Source organism: Orbicella faveolata, unplaced genomic scaffold, assembly GCF_042242905.1.
Source record: "Orbicella faveolata isolate gen_17 unplaced genomic scaffold, um_ofav_v1 contig_2, whole genome shotgun sequence".
NCBI classification, from domain to species: domain Eukaryota; kingdom Metazoa; phylum Cnidaria; class Anthozoa; order Scleractinia; family Merulinidae; genus Orbicella; species Orbicella faveolata.
The window spans coordinates 3,603,209-3,619,155 of NW_028301547.1; the positions used below are offsets into that span (position 1 = coordinate 3,603,209).

Sequence of the window (15,947 nt, forward strand, 5' to 3'; positions counted from 1 at the left end):
TCACTTCAATTTTTGAATTTCAGTTTCAGAGCCCCAGGAACGGTATTTTAGGTATTCTAGCAGAACTTTTGCACTATTATAGATGCTGTCATTACAATACCTATATTCAAGTGAAAATAGACAAAAGCATGACAAAAAGCTGACGCTGCCTCCATGGAAGCTTCAATAAGGTAATATTTTGAGTGCCCACCCACCCCCCACCCCCCCCCCCTCACCCCACTGTATTTTGCAGCCGGCTCTCCCTTTTGAGCCATATTTTTTGGCATGCCTCCCCCTAAATCCCACCAGCCTCCCTACCTTTTCAGGTAAAAACTGAACGGTCCCTAGGGTAGCAGAAGTCGAAAGCTAGCTTTTTCTTTTTCCCTCCACACTGAGATGGACCTTAGGTAGCTATGAAACGTGATACAATTTTTTTTACATAACAACACCAGTCACGGAAAATAAACAATGGACTGCTGTGTGTTGATCTATTTTGATTAAACAAACGTAGACAAAAGCCAAATAATTGAAGAATACGTTTTCTTTCTGAAAGACTCCTTAGAAGAGACGATTTCTATGTGAAATTTAGCTCCTCTTCCGCTCTTTTCCTCTGGTATTTACCTCGTTTCACGCGGGATCAGTCACCCCTGGCGGGGGCGCCATCAAGGGCAAAAAAAAACCACCTTCCCTCCCTCCCTAAAAGTTTGTTGCACGTCGAAGAGCGACAAATCTAAATTTTCTCTTCCTCGCCTCTCTGTCAATGCTTGCGTACAGTGCAAACACTGGATACCAACTTGGACGACGTACTTTATTTTGGAATTTATGGATTTGGGAATAAACAGTTATTATGATTATTATTATTATAAATATCATTTCAATGACGGGATCATTCCGGGAGCCATCTATACAAAAGTCAGAGCATGAAAAGAAGCTAAGTGACAAACTACGCTTGCATATTTGTTTCCAGCTGTTCGTCAATAAAAAAGGCTTAATATTTTTAATGTTACTTCATGTCCGCGCTGCCCGCAACTCTGCGCTTCCCACTGCTGGTACATTTCTCCCAGTATAAAAGGTGTCTTGCCGTGATCGTGTATTTGCGCGTGATCCTGTTTGCCCCTAGCATTAAATATGTCTGAATTTACGGCTCAACTGATCTGCTGCATTCAAGCGTTTTTATAGTTACCACTACCTGTTACTTTAATGAGGGTAATTCTATTTTCAGTCGAACTATCAGTGTCACAAGTGACAGAAAAGCACAATTCTATTATTGTTTGCATGGGTTAACCCGAAACTCAATTCTCTCTTCCCGATAATTTAACTGAATCAGTTGCAATATTTGCGCAAATTCTGAACATCGTGAAAAAGAAAAAAACGCCTGAGTGTAGTTCTGTTCTAACCTCTGGCTTCCTGTCAGTTCTCATAACATCAAGCCAGAAGCCCTCTTTTAGCAGATTCTAACAAAAGCAAATATTTCGGCAGGAGTAACAATAAAGTTGTTAAGAGCTTTCAGTGACAGAAAACACCACAGTATGTAAATTCTGTTGAACTGAATGAAGTTCCGTGAGCGAGTTTCCATGTCTCAATCGTATTATTGTAAGAGACTGATCATGAAATTGGTGATCGGAAAACATTTGGCTACCAAAGATAATATGTATCTCTCTGTGATTATCAAAAGAGTATAAGGGCGCACTATGGAGCCTTCGTCAAAGTGAAATTCAGTCGAATTGAATCAGTCATTATCACCCCTTTCTGTTGACTTTTTGTCTCAGACTGAAAAAATTGTCATGTCATGGTAAATTTAGCAACGGTAATGTCACCACACCAAGGTAGTCATTTTACAAACGAGAAAATTCGAGTTGGTCATTACTGATGCAATGTTCTTGAAAATCATCAATTCACATCTCCTTTTCTCATTCCCGTCTACCGCTCACCGACGAGAAGCAATTCGACCTGTTCAGCCTTCAAATCCACATTCAACCAGTTTGTGTTTTTTCTTCATTTTCTGACAAAAAGGTAAGATGTTCGACAGATTCGTCGGCCGCCAACGACATTCAACTGTTTGCAAAATATTAATCAGGATTAGTAACAGTTAAATTTACCTCGCTTTATAGTTTGTCTCTGCCTCAGAAATTTCCTCTTATCTCAGATCCAAATCAAGTTATCGACCGTGATCATGTCGTTCAAGTTCCTTTTCATCTCCATGATGGCCACCGCGCTGTTGTTAGACGAAGCTTCAGCAAATACCTGTCCTCGCTGGGTGAAGCTCAACAAGTCTCCAGTTTGCTTCGGAGCTCAAGGGAACCAGTACGGTCGTTTTTCCTACAATCGGAACGTCTTCGTGAGCCAGTTCATGCTCGTGCACCGCTCGGGAACAGTAACGTGTAATAAAAGCGCTTACAGCTACTGGGGATGTACTCCAAATCACTCCAACATTGCTGTCGTCCTAACGGACGATCAAAACAGAATCCTGGCCCCAGCGGCCTCAACAGTCAACAGTAAGAGTGGATGGTACGCTCTGGCAGGATACACCTCGTCTTCGTCTGCTCTCGTGTTCTGTGCTCCCAAGAAGCCTCACTGTATCTTCGCCAACAGCGAGCTACGCCTGTGGTATGGAGAGGATTTAAAGGGCTACACAGAGAGCGACAACCGCGGGAAAGCGTGTGCAGATGTGTATGGTCTTTTGGCTTAAACCACTCTGTGCTCATGCACCATATCTTGACACCTCGGAAATGATTTTTTTTAGGAAACTCTGTAGCGATTTGAATGAAGGCAATAAAGTAACTCAGTGGTGAAGACAGGTGTTTTAGTTGACTCGAAACAATTCCCCCTTCAAAAAAAAAACCTCAAGCTAAGGCTCTCGCGAGCATTTGCATCGGGTGCAAAAATATATTCGCGAATCCGGCGGTGTTTTAGACGCATTTCGGAGGCATCACGGCCGCAGCCATTTGGTAGAGTCAATAATTCAGAATTTAGAAGATGAAGTTAATACTGATTTTAATATCAAAAGCTGAGATGTTCAGAAAAAACCTGCCACGTGCATGTGGCTAATTTGACCGACTTCAATGAACGTAATTAGCGGATTTCCGAGTTCTTTAGAAGATTCAGTCGAAGCGAGAGAAAGAAAGAGGCAAAATAAAGGAAGAAAGGAAACCAATTAGCCAAAACAAAAGCAGAAAATTGCCCAAATTCACCTTTGGACTATGCAGAAGCTTTAAGATTCATCAGAAGACACACACGTCATGTCAGCAAAGTCCAACCCCCATATCGCCCCGTCCCAAATGAGTACCCTATAACCAACGTACAGCACATTCTTCGGTTCGTTTGACTCACTTAATACTACTTCATTTTGAGTTTGAAACTATGTTTCGGAAGCGAGTAGCGGGACCTAAAGATTTTTTTATTTGATTTGCATGCAGAGATCACCTTCTTTCTACACAGTGAATATGGACCAATTTCTATTGCAGATTAAAAACTTATCATTGAAAATGAGAGCATAGGTAGCACTTCAAAACATATTAGGGCAAGATGCGAACTGGACCATTTATACGAACGCGGCTTATATAAGACGCGAATGCTCGTATAAATGGTTCAAGCCTTATTCATAACTAATGCCTCGGTTTTCTGATGGTTGTCATAGCAATCGGAGAATTGCGCGGGAAAAACTTCCACTTGCGTAGTGTGAGTTCCCGTCTTACGTGAGCCGCGCTACTATTTAAACGAGTGGTTTCGCGTCTTATATAAGCCGCGGCTTAATTAAGCCGCGCTTAAAGTCCTCGTCTTACACAAGTCGCGGCTTATGTTATCTGCGGCTTGTGTAAGACGTGAACTGGCTGAAATGTACCGTTTATACGGCAAGTTCGCGTCTCAAGCCGCGGCGTATCTTCCTGGGATAAATGGCCTTAATATGTGGCCTTAAGAACACTGCGCGCTTGGAACATATTGTATTTTCTGTCGACTAAATATAAGTGCCTTTATCATGAAATGTACATCAAATTGCTCCTTAACATTACAAGTTAAGTAACATCAGGAGCCATAATCGGGGACGGAGACCGTAAGTCTTGGGATCCGCGCGCACCTATGATATGGGACAATTTTTCTATTTTTAGAACAAATTGCGCCATCCTGACGTCATATATCCGCGCGGATCCGCGCACGTGTCGGGGGCTCTCGCGCGGATGTTGTCACGTTGAGTGATCAAATGGTGAGAGCTGCGAGATTCTCTTGCAGATTTTTTCACAGCGATGGCAGGGAATAAGGCAGGGAATAAGAACCAGGACTCTTAAATGTAGTTTTATGCTCTGAGCTAATGGAAAAGGTGAGTTTTTTTTTTTCGCGCTGTGAATGAATAATATCTGCTCGCGCTAGTTGTTCGCGTCAGTTCTTCGTTTGTTCTGTGAAGAAAAGTTATGTAAGAAAACTCTTTACTCTGGTATCGAGTTTATTTGTGAGTTTCCCCAAAAATGCTTAATCATAACCAAACCCTGTTTTTGATAGTTTCTTATGGTTTCTGTTTGTTTGGCGAGTTTGCAAAAGTTTTTGAAAGGAAAGTCTGACGCGTACATTCAGTAGCTCATTTGCATTGTGCAGCGCGCGCTCTTTCAAGTCCGAATCGTTGTTTTCAATTGTCAACAAACCTTGACAAAGATTTATTTCGTGGTCTTTTGTGCCGAGACGCTGCAACAGTTTTCACGAACGCCAAAAGGCCACTAATATCATGTGTGTTTCTTTGACATAGTGAAATTTTACGCGGCGAAAATAAAAGAAACAAGGAAAATTGATAACTCAACCAAAAAAAAATCAAAATCGTTATTCGAGTTGATTAAAGAAAGCGTCGTCGTAATTTTGCTGATTGTTTCTGCTGTGTTCACATATTTTCAGCTAAGCTTTTAATATGTTCTCAAACATTTATCAACCTTAAACATATTTAAAAGCTAGAGATATTATATGAGTTCGATGTACGTTTTCACAAAAGTGGGAAGTCCAATTTGTCATGTTTTACTGACTGTACAAAACACGCATCGGCGGGCGCTCTTATTCATCGACAACAGACAATTATTTTTACACAAACAAAACTGAGCAGCATCTACAGACATAAACTTTATTGTCGCTTATTGGGCCTTGATAAAACATGAAGCGTTGCTTACAATTCAGGCGAAACTCAAACTTGCAATTACTTTTTTTTGTTTTACTTTTCGGTCGAGATAGACTCTGGCGAAATCCTCGCAAGCCTGTGGCAAGAGGAGGGAAACTTTGAAGTCCGGAAACGCTGCTATATCCAAACATACAACTAGTTTTTTGCTGTGGTTTCGAAGAGCTGTTAATCTTCAACATATGTGAAACTTAGAGTGGAGTAATGTACAGCTCATGTAAAAGAAGCATCCGTTGGAACACAACTTGGTCAGCGATACCATATCTAAGCTTAAAGCGGAACATACCTAAATTCGATACTGCCTTACTTCACTCAAACTGGAGCAGCTTACGACGAAAATACTTAAGCAAAATTCCAACAGACCTAAACGCGTTGAGTTGTGGGCCAAAAACATGACAAAATTTCGGGAATTTCGGACGCCATTTCCCCCGCGCGACATCCGCAAAAATCCTCGCAGCATGTACGCGCGTGTGCCTCAGGCGATGGCGCAATTTGTTCTAAAAATAGAATTATTGTCCCATATCATGGGGACAACCCCAATGCTAGAAATGGCGCGCGCTTACGGTCTCCGTCCCCGATTATGGCTCCTGGTAACATGTTCAGTGTGAAGTACTCGATCCCCAATACGCTCCGTTCCCAGGTGGTTTGCAAATTTACATGTGAGCACTCACTCCCGGATCGCAATTCCCATATCTATAAACATCTTCAGGGTTCTGAGTCATGTAAGAATATATGCCCTTTTAATTGTTTTTACATCTTAGACTCGGCTCTTATTAATTTCCAACTTAAGATCAAAGAAGCCCTTAATTCATATTGAATGGGAGCGACCCGCATTGAATAAACAACTCAAACAACTCAAACATGTTAATTTAACACTTTTTCTTTCTTCATGATTGAAGAAACCACCTGGTAACCACCTGGTTACAGGACCATTTTTAAAAACTCTTTCTTTCTATTTGTGTTCAGCATTTTTCACAGTTTTGTACTCGCGCCTTTTTATTCTCCCACTCTGTTGTATCCCTTAAGTATTCAGTATTTAACTGTCGTCACTGTTTTGTAACTATTATTCTACATTTTGTAATTTACACCACTTGTTATCTACTTTGTATAAAGTCACTCGCTTGTAAACATCCTTTAACTGAAGATGGATACTGAGTATCCGAAACATGTCTTGCAAATTTAAACGGTGTGTCGTCTTTTTTAAATGTTTGATTTCAATCTTACTGCCACGAAAATTTGGCAAAAAATTGTTTGCTTTGAACGTCTTGGTACATCTTTCTATTCATTATTATTTTTTATTATATGGCTAGCTCCGTGAGCGGGCAAGATGAATCAAATCCTGCGCTGTGATTGGCTACCTGAGCGGACAAGATGGAGCTATCTTTCCCGCTCGGGACTACCCGCCTGGTCCCGCAGGAAAAATTTCCCCGAAAGCCATGTAATAAATCCTTTATCGACCAAGCTTGTTCGGTCAAGATGGCTTGATATTGGCCTCGTTCTTTTTTTGCGTGTTTATGGACCGCGACTCCGTCTCGGTCCGTAAACACGCAAAAAAGAACTTGGCCAATATCCAGCCATCTTGACCTCACACTTGGTCAATAACCCATATATCGATTTTTGGCAACACGTGACAAAATCCTATCAAGTGACCATTGCGTAACAAATTAAGAGCCACTGCCTGTAAATATGGAGAATCCGACGACAGGTCAGGAAATTCGGATTTTCGTTTATTAGTCCAAAAGACCCTTTTGGTTAAGTATTTTCAGAAATATTGACTTTCAAAGTTCCAGCGCCTTCACATTTTTGTGAAATCTAGGAAAGTTCGAAATACCGCTCAATGAACCTGGATGGCCGATGGAATTTATGCAAAATTGTACATTTTCAACAGGCCAGTACAGAAAGAAGGGAACTTGCCTGGATTTCATATTCACACAGTTTGTAAATTACACTTTGGTCATTCCTCTGAGGTAAAAGTCATCTTGAAGTAAATATGTTTTGTCTACTTCTTGGCCGTTTGAAAAATACAACTATCGCAGTTTAACTTAATGAAAAATTTCAACTGATTTTAGAGGGTCATAACTCTTCTAGTATACGAATCTCTCAACAAATAAAAGGTTCTAAAAAACGAGCTATGCTATAGGTATACCATATCTAAATGGCTGGTTTGGCCCGTCAAAATTAAGCGCGCTAGACGAAAAACTATAAAGGGTATTTTGACCAATTGCGCCTTTTATGGACGAGCGAGCAAGAACTTCGATTTCGCAGTCATGATACTATTTTTTCATACCACGTAAGAAGGCGACTGGAATATTCTAGAGATAAACTGTAGGGAGTTTTGGTTTTCTGGTTCACATAGACCTTAAACAATAAAAGTGATGAATACTTGTGACAAAATAGTTCGTGGTTGCAAAAATGATGTCAATCAGTGTAAATTCTTCTCCCTTCTTTGCTACGAAACTGTCCTCCTAAGAACGCGTCTCCGAGATAGAAAAACTGCCGGAATGTCAACATAGAAGCCAAGAGTAACAGGAGTTCTTTAATGATTTGATTCTGGTTGAGCGCTCTCTGTTAAAACGTTTCATGTGGACTTATTGCATTCTGCGAAACCAAAGGAAATGAGTTTCAGAAAGAAACTCACAATTTCTTCTAGTTTGTCTAGAACTGGTAGCATAGAATTGAAGGTAAATTTGAAATGTAACAAGTCTAGTAACAAGAAACCCTACCGCGCAAGAATTTTCTCCTTGAAGGTCTTACCTTAAGTGCTCTTCCGAGATAATCCAAAACTTCTCAACAGCTTAGCTCCCTGTGGAGAACTGAATGCTCTCTGTCGCTTTGCCTTGATTTAAGTAGTCCTAATAATGAAATTTTTAACTACGAAATTGACAGCTGTAAATTTGAAAATTCAAATTATTAAAGCTCAAGTTGCAACTGCCAGTACCCGCCGGCGCTTCTAGATACTGAAAAATAGCGCATGCCGAGCTACATTCGCCTGGGGTAGGCTTCTTAATATTTACTTAACGACAAATTTTCATCGAGGGGGAAAAACTGAATATTTGTATTTGAACAAGAAACTTTAAGAAACTTCAGATCATCCAGAGTTAATGTCAAGTCTTACTAGCAGTCTTGCATTCCTAACGTCAATTTTAAGTTTAATGTTGTGTGTAAAAATTACGCTCAAAGATTAGAGTTGTAAACAAAAGATGGTAAAAATGTGAGAAAGTAGGGTCGACTAGGCAAATTTGTCATCTGCTCTTAGGGGAATTTGAATGAGATTTTACTGTCACGCCAATAAAACATCGTTAATGGAGCGTGACGTACGTTCTGAATGAGCCGTTCATGGCGGCATCACTTTCTATAGAGCTATTGAGCAGTTTTATTCCAAAGGTGAGCAAACTGTAAGCTTTATTGTGGCTAAACCTAAAACATTGTAGCTTTGTTACCTTCTGAACGTTATAACGTACCATAGCATTGGTGCAAAGCATTAAAGCACTATTCATGTTTAAGATGTTACCCGCGCTAGGGTAAGCTGTTCGGTAGTACAGCCTTTTCTACTGGCTTACAGGCAGACGAACGTCTCCATATAAAAGCTCGGACAACTGTTCAGAGTCCATTTTGAGTTCGTCTAAGCAACGTAGCTATTACTTATTGTAAATCTATCGTTTAATTTTTGTAAACCTTCCATGGCTCGCTCTCGCCGCTCGTCGAACACTGCGCGAGTCGCTACTAGAAGCGAGGACCTATCGAAGCTATCCAGCGAGGTGCTAAAACTCCGTCTTCAATCGCTGAATTTGCCCATAACAGTCTTCAAAGTGCAACTCCTCGCCCGGCTCAAGCGAGCATCGACGGCAAAGGCCAGTCAATCTAAACGAAGACCTGGTCGGCCTCAACGCACTCGTCATACGGCGAACAAAACATCTACGCAACAGCCGTCCACTACAACCAGTGAAATCGACGCCACGCAAGGCCGGCGTCTCAGCAATCCGGAGGACAGCGCCCTCTCCGACCGCGCCTCGCTGTCTTCTATGGAGGACATGCTGCAGTCAGATACAGAGAAAGATCTCTTCCATACTAATCACTCTACCGATCGAAGAGACGCCCTCAGTCCAGCGCAGCGTTCTGCCATTGAGGACATTGTATCCCGGTCTGTACACAGCGCTCTGGACGCCGTTCGTACAAACAGCGCCTTCAGCCCAACGCCCTCCAGCCAAACTCTCGCAGCTTCGGGTATGGCGTCTCCTTTGGGTCTGTCGAGGCCAGTGGACCGTAATATCCCGGGGTATCCAATCGATGGAAACCGATGATTAGAAATTCAATCGATCAATCGATATCAATCGATAAAATTAGTTAATTGGTATCGATTGGTACCGGCCAATCGATGACCAATCGATAACCACACAAAAACCGTTCATCGATTGCTATCGATTGGCTCAGCAACCTCGAACAGACCACGCACGCTACCTGTCCGATCATCCGCCATTTTTAGGAAGCCCTGGGGACAAAATTGGTAAAACAAATTCCGACCCAGTCTTCTCAACGCAGAGAATATACCCCGTTGCACGTGTGCTCGAATTACTCACTGGCCCGTCATTGCCTTTCCGTGTCAAAATGTCTACGCAAGACGTCCGGGTAGAGGCTTTACTTAATATAAGGTGCATCGTCAAATGCTATCATCTTTGCCGTTTTGAGGTGAACGTCGGTGAAGTGTTAACTGCAAACAAGAAGAGGGGAGAACGGGGAAACGCGTTTAAAGTTGTGGACCATCGTGGACAGCTCGGCCACCTACAGTCCGAGCTTGTGGATCCTCTTTGGCCACTACATGCAGATATTCTGTGCTGTTCTCCTGTTAACATTAAAATGAAATGTGTTTACAATTACTGCGTACAAAGTTGTGTTTTTTATGCGTCGATTCCGGTTCCGTCAATCTGCAACCAATCGATACCAATCGATACCAATTTATCTAGCGATTGGTATTGATAATCGATACCAATCGATAACCACACGAATCTTCGCCATCGATTGGTCATCGATTATCAACATCAATCGATTAATTGATATCGACTGGTATCGATTGTCATGGATTATCGATTCCATCGATTGGATACCCCGGATAATATGGAGGACAAAATACCCTGGGGTGAGTACGTTGATCTTGCCTTACTCTTACCTGACAACTTGTATCAGTCCCAGGCCCCTGAAATTCAGCTCCGCTTAGACGACTCGTCCTCAGGTCCGCTGGGTTCCCCGGTCACCATGGTTAGGAAAAGAAAACCCGTTATAGACTCTTTTCAGAAGTGGCTGGAGGCCTACATGGTGTACATGTTGGTCACTGTAACTGCCTATCCAAGACGGGCCCTTGAGCTGATTAAGTACCAGCAGATAATTAGTCGCGCGGTAACTAAATTCAAGGGTCTTGCTTGGCTTTCGTACGACCAGCAATTTCGTCGCCGTGCCTCTTCCAATTTGTCCCTTCAGTGGGACAAAGTAGACCTGTAGTTATGGGCGGTGACCTTCTCAGGCCTAGCTAAGCCCCATTGCGGTATCTGCTCGAGTCCCTATCACGCTGAAGATGTCTGTCCTTCCGCTGACCCCTACAGAAAACAGTGTCGTTCCCAGACGGTGTGCTTTGACTTCAACAAGTCCTCCGGGTGCCGGCGCCGAAACTGCAGCTACCCGCACGTGTGCCGCCACTGCCCTCAGCAACACTCCAGTGGCACAGCCCGGAACGCGGGAGTCCCCAGACCTTATGAGCGAAGCAAGAAGTAAAGTGGAGCAGCAAAAGCGTCATCAGAAGCCATTAGTATCCTCACCTATTGACATTTATCGCTTAGATTTAGAATTAACTGATCATCCAGGTCGTAATTTTGTCTTTAATTTGCTAAGTACGCTTAAAGAAGGCGCTCGTATTGGTTACTGTGGGCCGCGTTCAGCCCGGATTTCCCCCAACCTTATCTCTGCGACGCAGCACCCTGATGTAGTTTCTGCCAACCTGCAAAAGGAAGTGAACTTAGGACGGTTAGCCGGCCCCTATCCTGCCCCTCCCTTAGCAAATTTCCAGTGTCATCCAGTGGGAGTTATTCCTAAAAAACACTCAAATGACTGGCGAACTATCTTTCACTTCCCCTACCCACACGGAAATAGTATAAATGACCACATTGCTAAGGATCCCTATTCCCTGAGCTATGTTCGGGTAGACGATGCAATTCATATCCTTCAGTCCCTGGGAAAGGGAGCCTTTATGGCTAAGACTGATCTTAAATCAGCCTTTCGCCTTATACCAATCCACCCCGAAGACTGGAACTTACTGGGTATTTTGTGGAAATCTCAATACTATGTGGGCATGTACTTACCCTTCGGGCTTCGCAGTGCCCCGTTCACTTTTAATCAGCTCTCCGATGGGCTCGAGTGGATCCTAACACATAACTATGGTCTCCAGCGGGTCATTCAGATCCTGGACGACTTCTTCATAGCTGAAAGTTCTAGATTAGGTTGTCTTACTAGCTTCAGCACTCTTTTACGGATATTCATGTCATCTAGGGCCCCGGTAGTAGCGTCCAAGACCATAGGCCCCTCCCAATAAATAGAATGTATGGGGATCGTTTTAGGTAGCATTCGCATGGAGGCCCGCTTACCCAAGGACAAACTTTCCAGGACTTATGACTTGCTGACATACTTTAAGAAACGCTGCTCCGGCTCCGTGCGCCTGGTTGAGTTAAAATCACTCATTGGTACTCTCCAGTTTGCATGTAAAGTGGTAGTCCCCGGCAGGACCTTCCTTCAACGCGCGATTAATTTAACTAATGGTGTCCCTAGTCGTTTTCATCGCATCAGGCTTAACAGGGATTTCTTTATGGACCTCGATATAGATGTGGAAAGTTTTCCTCCCCAAATGGAACAGGCGCTCCCTTTTTCTTGAGTCCAGCACTACCCCTACTCCAGACCTACAGCTCTACACTGGCGCCGCGGGCTCGCTCGTGGTTCCAAGGGCCCTGGCCACCCCATATGCTTTTGAACCGGGGTATAAGCATTGAGTGGCAAGAACTCTTCCCCATCGTTGTTGCCTGCGCTATATGGCACCCACTTTTCAAAGGAAAACGTTTGCAGTTTTGGTGTGATAATGAGTCAGTGGTATCTATCATAAATTCGGGGCATTCAAAAGCTCCCCTTATCATGGAACTGGTCAGAAAGCTTGTTCTCCTATCCATGAAACATAATTTTCTCGTAAGGGCCCGTCATGTCCCTGGGGTTTCAAATGAGATTGCTGATGCCCTCTCCCGCTTTCTGATGCAGCGTTTCTCAGTCCTCGCACCCGACGCCGACAGATTCCTTGTACCATCCCGCCTTCACTAAAAACCCTTTGAGAGAGGACGTGCTCACCTACGCTTCTTGGGGTCTTTCCAAGGACACAAATCGAGCCTACAGCTGTGGGGAAAAACGCTTTTTACAATTCTGCCTGATGAATCGCCTCCTAAGTCCAGACGGGGATGTCCTACCCGCCTCCGAGAGTACTCTTATTTATTTTGCCTCCTATCTCGCTAGAACGGTGCGTCATAGCACAATTAAACTCTATTTAGTAGCTGTTCGCAACCTCCATATCACTGCCGGGTACAGTGACCCTCTGAAGGGTAAGCTTCTTCTCTACAAGGTTTTACGCGGTATTCTCCGCTACCAAGGCGAACAGCATATTCGCCGTCAACCGGTTACCCCTCAGGTTCTCTCCGTAATCCGTCCTGTTCTGCAATCATGGCTTAGCCCCCGGGATTTCTCCATAATCTGGGCCGCTTTCAATTTAGCCTTTTTCGCCTTCCTGCGATGCAGTGAATTTACCTACAACCGTGTTCGCAAATTTAGACTGCTTTTTGATCTTTCTACCGATTGTATAGCCTTTCATCCAACCCTGGCATGCCCGCAGCGCATGACGGTGAAGCTAAAATCTTCAAAACCAGATGTTTACAGGCGAGGGCAATCTCTCACCATCGCTCGCACTTCGTCTCCCCTTTCCGCAGTGTCGGCTATGCGGGAGTACTTTCTCTTAGCACGGTCACAACAGGGTCCCTTATTTTACTTCCAGTCAGGTAGTTTGCTTACCCGGGGAGCAGTTTCGCACCTTCTACGGGACAGTTCGAGGGTCGCAGGTCTTCCTTATCAGAGTCTCAAGGGCCATAGCTTCCGCATAGGTGCTGCGTCGGTTGCCGCTGCTGCCGGCTTGCCGGACTGGCTTATTAAAGTCATGGGTCGCTGGTCCTCAGACTGTTACCAGCTTTATATAAGAACTCCTCAATCTACATTAGAGTCAGTAGCTCCCAGGATGGCTAACATTGTTGAACGTTTCTCGCCGAGCTAGCTTTTCACCGGCTTCCATGGCTTGGGGGGGATGCATTGCCTTGCATGCATCAGTGGCGGTTAAGTCTGCGCAGCGACTTCTCCCAAGCGTGTTGTTTTTTCATCGCCTTTGAACATCGCTTGCTAACCGATACTCTTGTCCGATCCAGCACGTGCTGTCTGTCATTCAGCTCGTAGCGCTGGGGAGATAAGTGAGGTTGTTTTGTCACTCTATCGCCGGAAGTCGCATGGGCTAACCAAACGCAAGGCAGTGTTCCCCCATTAACGCCATCACGAGTAGCTTGTATTTGAGTAATAGCTCTGGTTCAATTGCAGGTCGCCACGGTTAACTTACTTTCGCTACGAACAACGACATTAAATGAGATTTTACTGTCACGCCAGTAAAATATAGTTAATGGAGCGTGACGTACGTTCTGAGTGAGCCGTTCATGGCGGCATCACTTTCTATAGAGCTATTGAGCAGTTATATTCCAAAGGTCAGCAAACTGTAAGCTTTATTGTAGCTACACCTAAAACATTGTAGCTTTGTTACCTTCTGAACGTTGTAACGCACCATAGCATTGGTGCAAAGCATTAAAGCACTATTCATGTTTAAGATGTTACCCGCGCTAGGGTAAGCTGTTCGGTAGTACAGCCTTTTCTACGAACGTCTCCATATAAAAGCTCGGACAACTGTTCAGAGTCCATTTTGAGTTCGTCTAAGCAACTTAGCTATTACTTATTGTAAATCTATCGTTTAATTTTCCCTCCCTCCATTTGGAGACGAGGTTGGTCATGTATTCCTGCATAATAAACAAAGGGTCACTCCTGTGTGGTGCGGTTAAGTCTGCGCAGCGACTTCCCCCAAGCTTGTTGTTTTTTCATCGCCTTTGAACATCGCTTGCTAACCGATACTCTTGTCCGATCCAGCACGTGCTGTCTGTCATTCAGCTCGTAGCGCTGGGGAGATAAGTGAGGTTGTTTTGTCACGCTATCGCCGGAAATCTCGTGGGCTAACCAAACGCAAGGCAGTGTTCCCCCATTAACGCCATCACGAGTTGCTTGTATTTGAGCAACAGCTCTGGTTCAATTGCAGGTCACCACGGTTAACTTACTTTCGCTAGGTACAACGACATTAATAGCCTTTTAGTTCAGAAATGTTTTCAGTGAAAATTGAGCTCCAGATTAAAAGCTAAAAGTTTGTTCGAACGCAGACGTGCAAACAGAAGATAAAAGAAGGCCGTGATTTAGAATTAGAAAAACTTATTTATTCAATGAAATTTAAAAAAAGCTATAAAATTGACATTGGGAATACAAGAATGTTGTCAGTCTTAGCTGGACACTATCACGGTTGTACTGTTTCTTAAAATTGCTATCGTAAGCCAAAATTTCCAGCTGTTCTCGCGCGACAAAATTTTCTGATTAAAGAAGCCTACTCTAGACAAATGCAGCTGCGCATGCGCTGTTTTCATGTTCAATACGTACAGGTACGTTTTGGTGACTGTAAGCTGAACTTCAATAATACTTTTTTCAATAATGTATTGTTCAATAGCTTTACAATTAGGGCGGCTTTTGGAACGCACAGAGCATCAGATCAATTTCATGTCTTTTTAAGTTTTACAAACAAAACTTATTAAATTCCTTGATGGACGATTTTCAACTAACTTATTGCTTCTTTTTATTTCGAAGACCAATTCCTCAAATATTTCCGATTTCAGTATTTCAAAGAGGCAAGTCGTTTGTTACTAGAAAAATGGTTATTTCAGATAACCAGTAGTGATACATATACGAAATAGGTAAAAGCTATAAACAATAGTCTTTTGTAGATCTATGTAAATATTCAACTAAGTTTTTCAAATAGTAGTTTTCATTTCAGTAATCATTAAGGCTAATCTTTGTACAGGAAAATTACGATCAACGAGCACAGTTGTTAACAGAAGGCCTTGATTTAGGGTGTACTAGGCAAGTTTACCATCTGCTTCTAAAGGAATCATTGTTTCGCTTCGGAAATCAGCTCTCTTTTGATTGAAATTGAGCTCCAAGACGACGAAACGTGACCATTAAAACAGCTTAACATAAACGAAAGAAAGGTTGTCAAATTATAGGTACATTTCAAGCTAATACGATAATTATTGCGTAAATATTGGTATCGAAATATTGCTTCATTATCGTTCATTGTTCTTGAAGTCACTCTTCTAACTATTCTTCCGATCCGATATAGTCCAAATCTTCTCGGGAGCTTAACTTCCTGTGGAGAACTGAATCCTGTCTATCGCTTTCCCTTGATTTAAGTAGGCCTAATAATGAAATTGTTGATTACGAAATTGACAGCTGTATGTAAATTTGAAAAGTCATATTATTGAAGCTCAAGTTGCAACTGCCAATACCTGCCGACGCTTCTAGAGACTGAAAAATAGCGCATGCCCAGCTACATTTGTCTGGGGTAGGCTTCTTAATATTGACTTAACGAAAAATTTTCATCGAGTAGGAAAAACTGAAA

The 15,947-nt window shown here is 43.0% G+C and overlaps 1 protein-coding gene and 1 pseudogene across 1 annotated transcript; both read left to right on the top strand.

Moving 5' to 3' along the window:
• Window positions 1–1,883: 1,883 nt before the first annotated feature.
• On the top strand, window positions 1,884–2,772 carry LOC149111632 (uncharacterized). The gene is made up of 2 exons (XM_089290107.1): window positions 1,884–1,992; window positions 2,126–2,772. Exon 2 carries the CDS (start codon window positions 2,153–2,155, stop codon window positions 2,666–2,668), a length of 516 nt encoding a protein of 171 aa, XP_089146233.1. The 5' UTR covers window positions 1,884–1,992; window positions 2,126–2,152; the 3' UTR covers window positions 2,669–2,772.
• A 7,006-nt stretch (window positions 2,773–9,778) lies between these two features.
• LOC149111633 (uncharacterized) lies at window positions 9,779–10,891 on the top strand (annotated as a pseudogene).
• The last annotated feature ends 5,056 nt before the right edge of the window (window positions 10,892–15,947 follow it).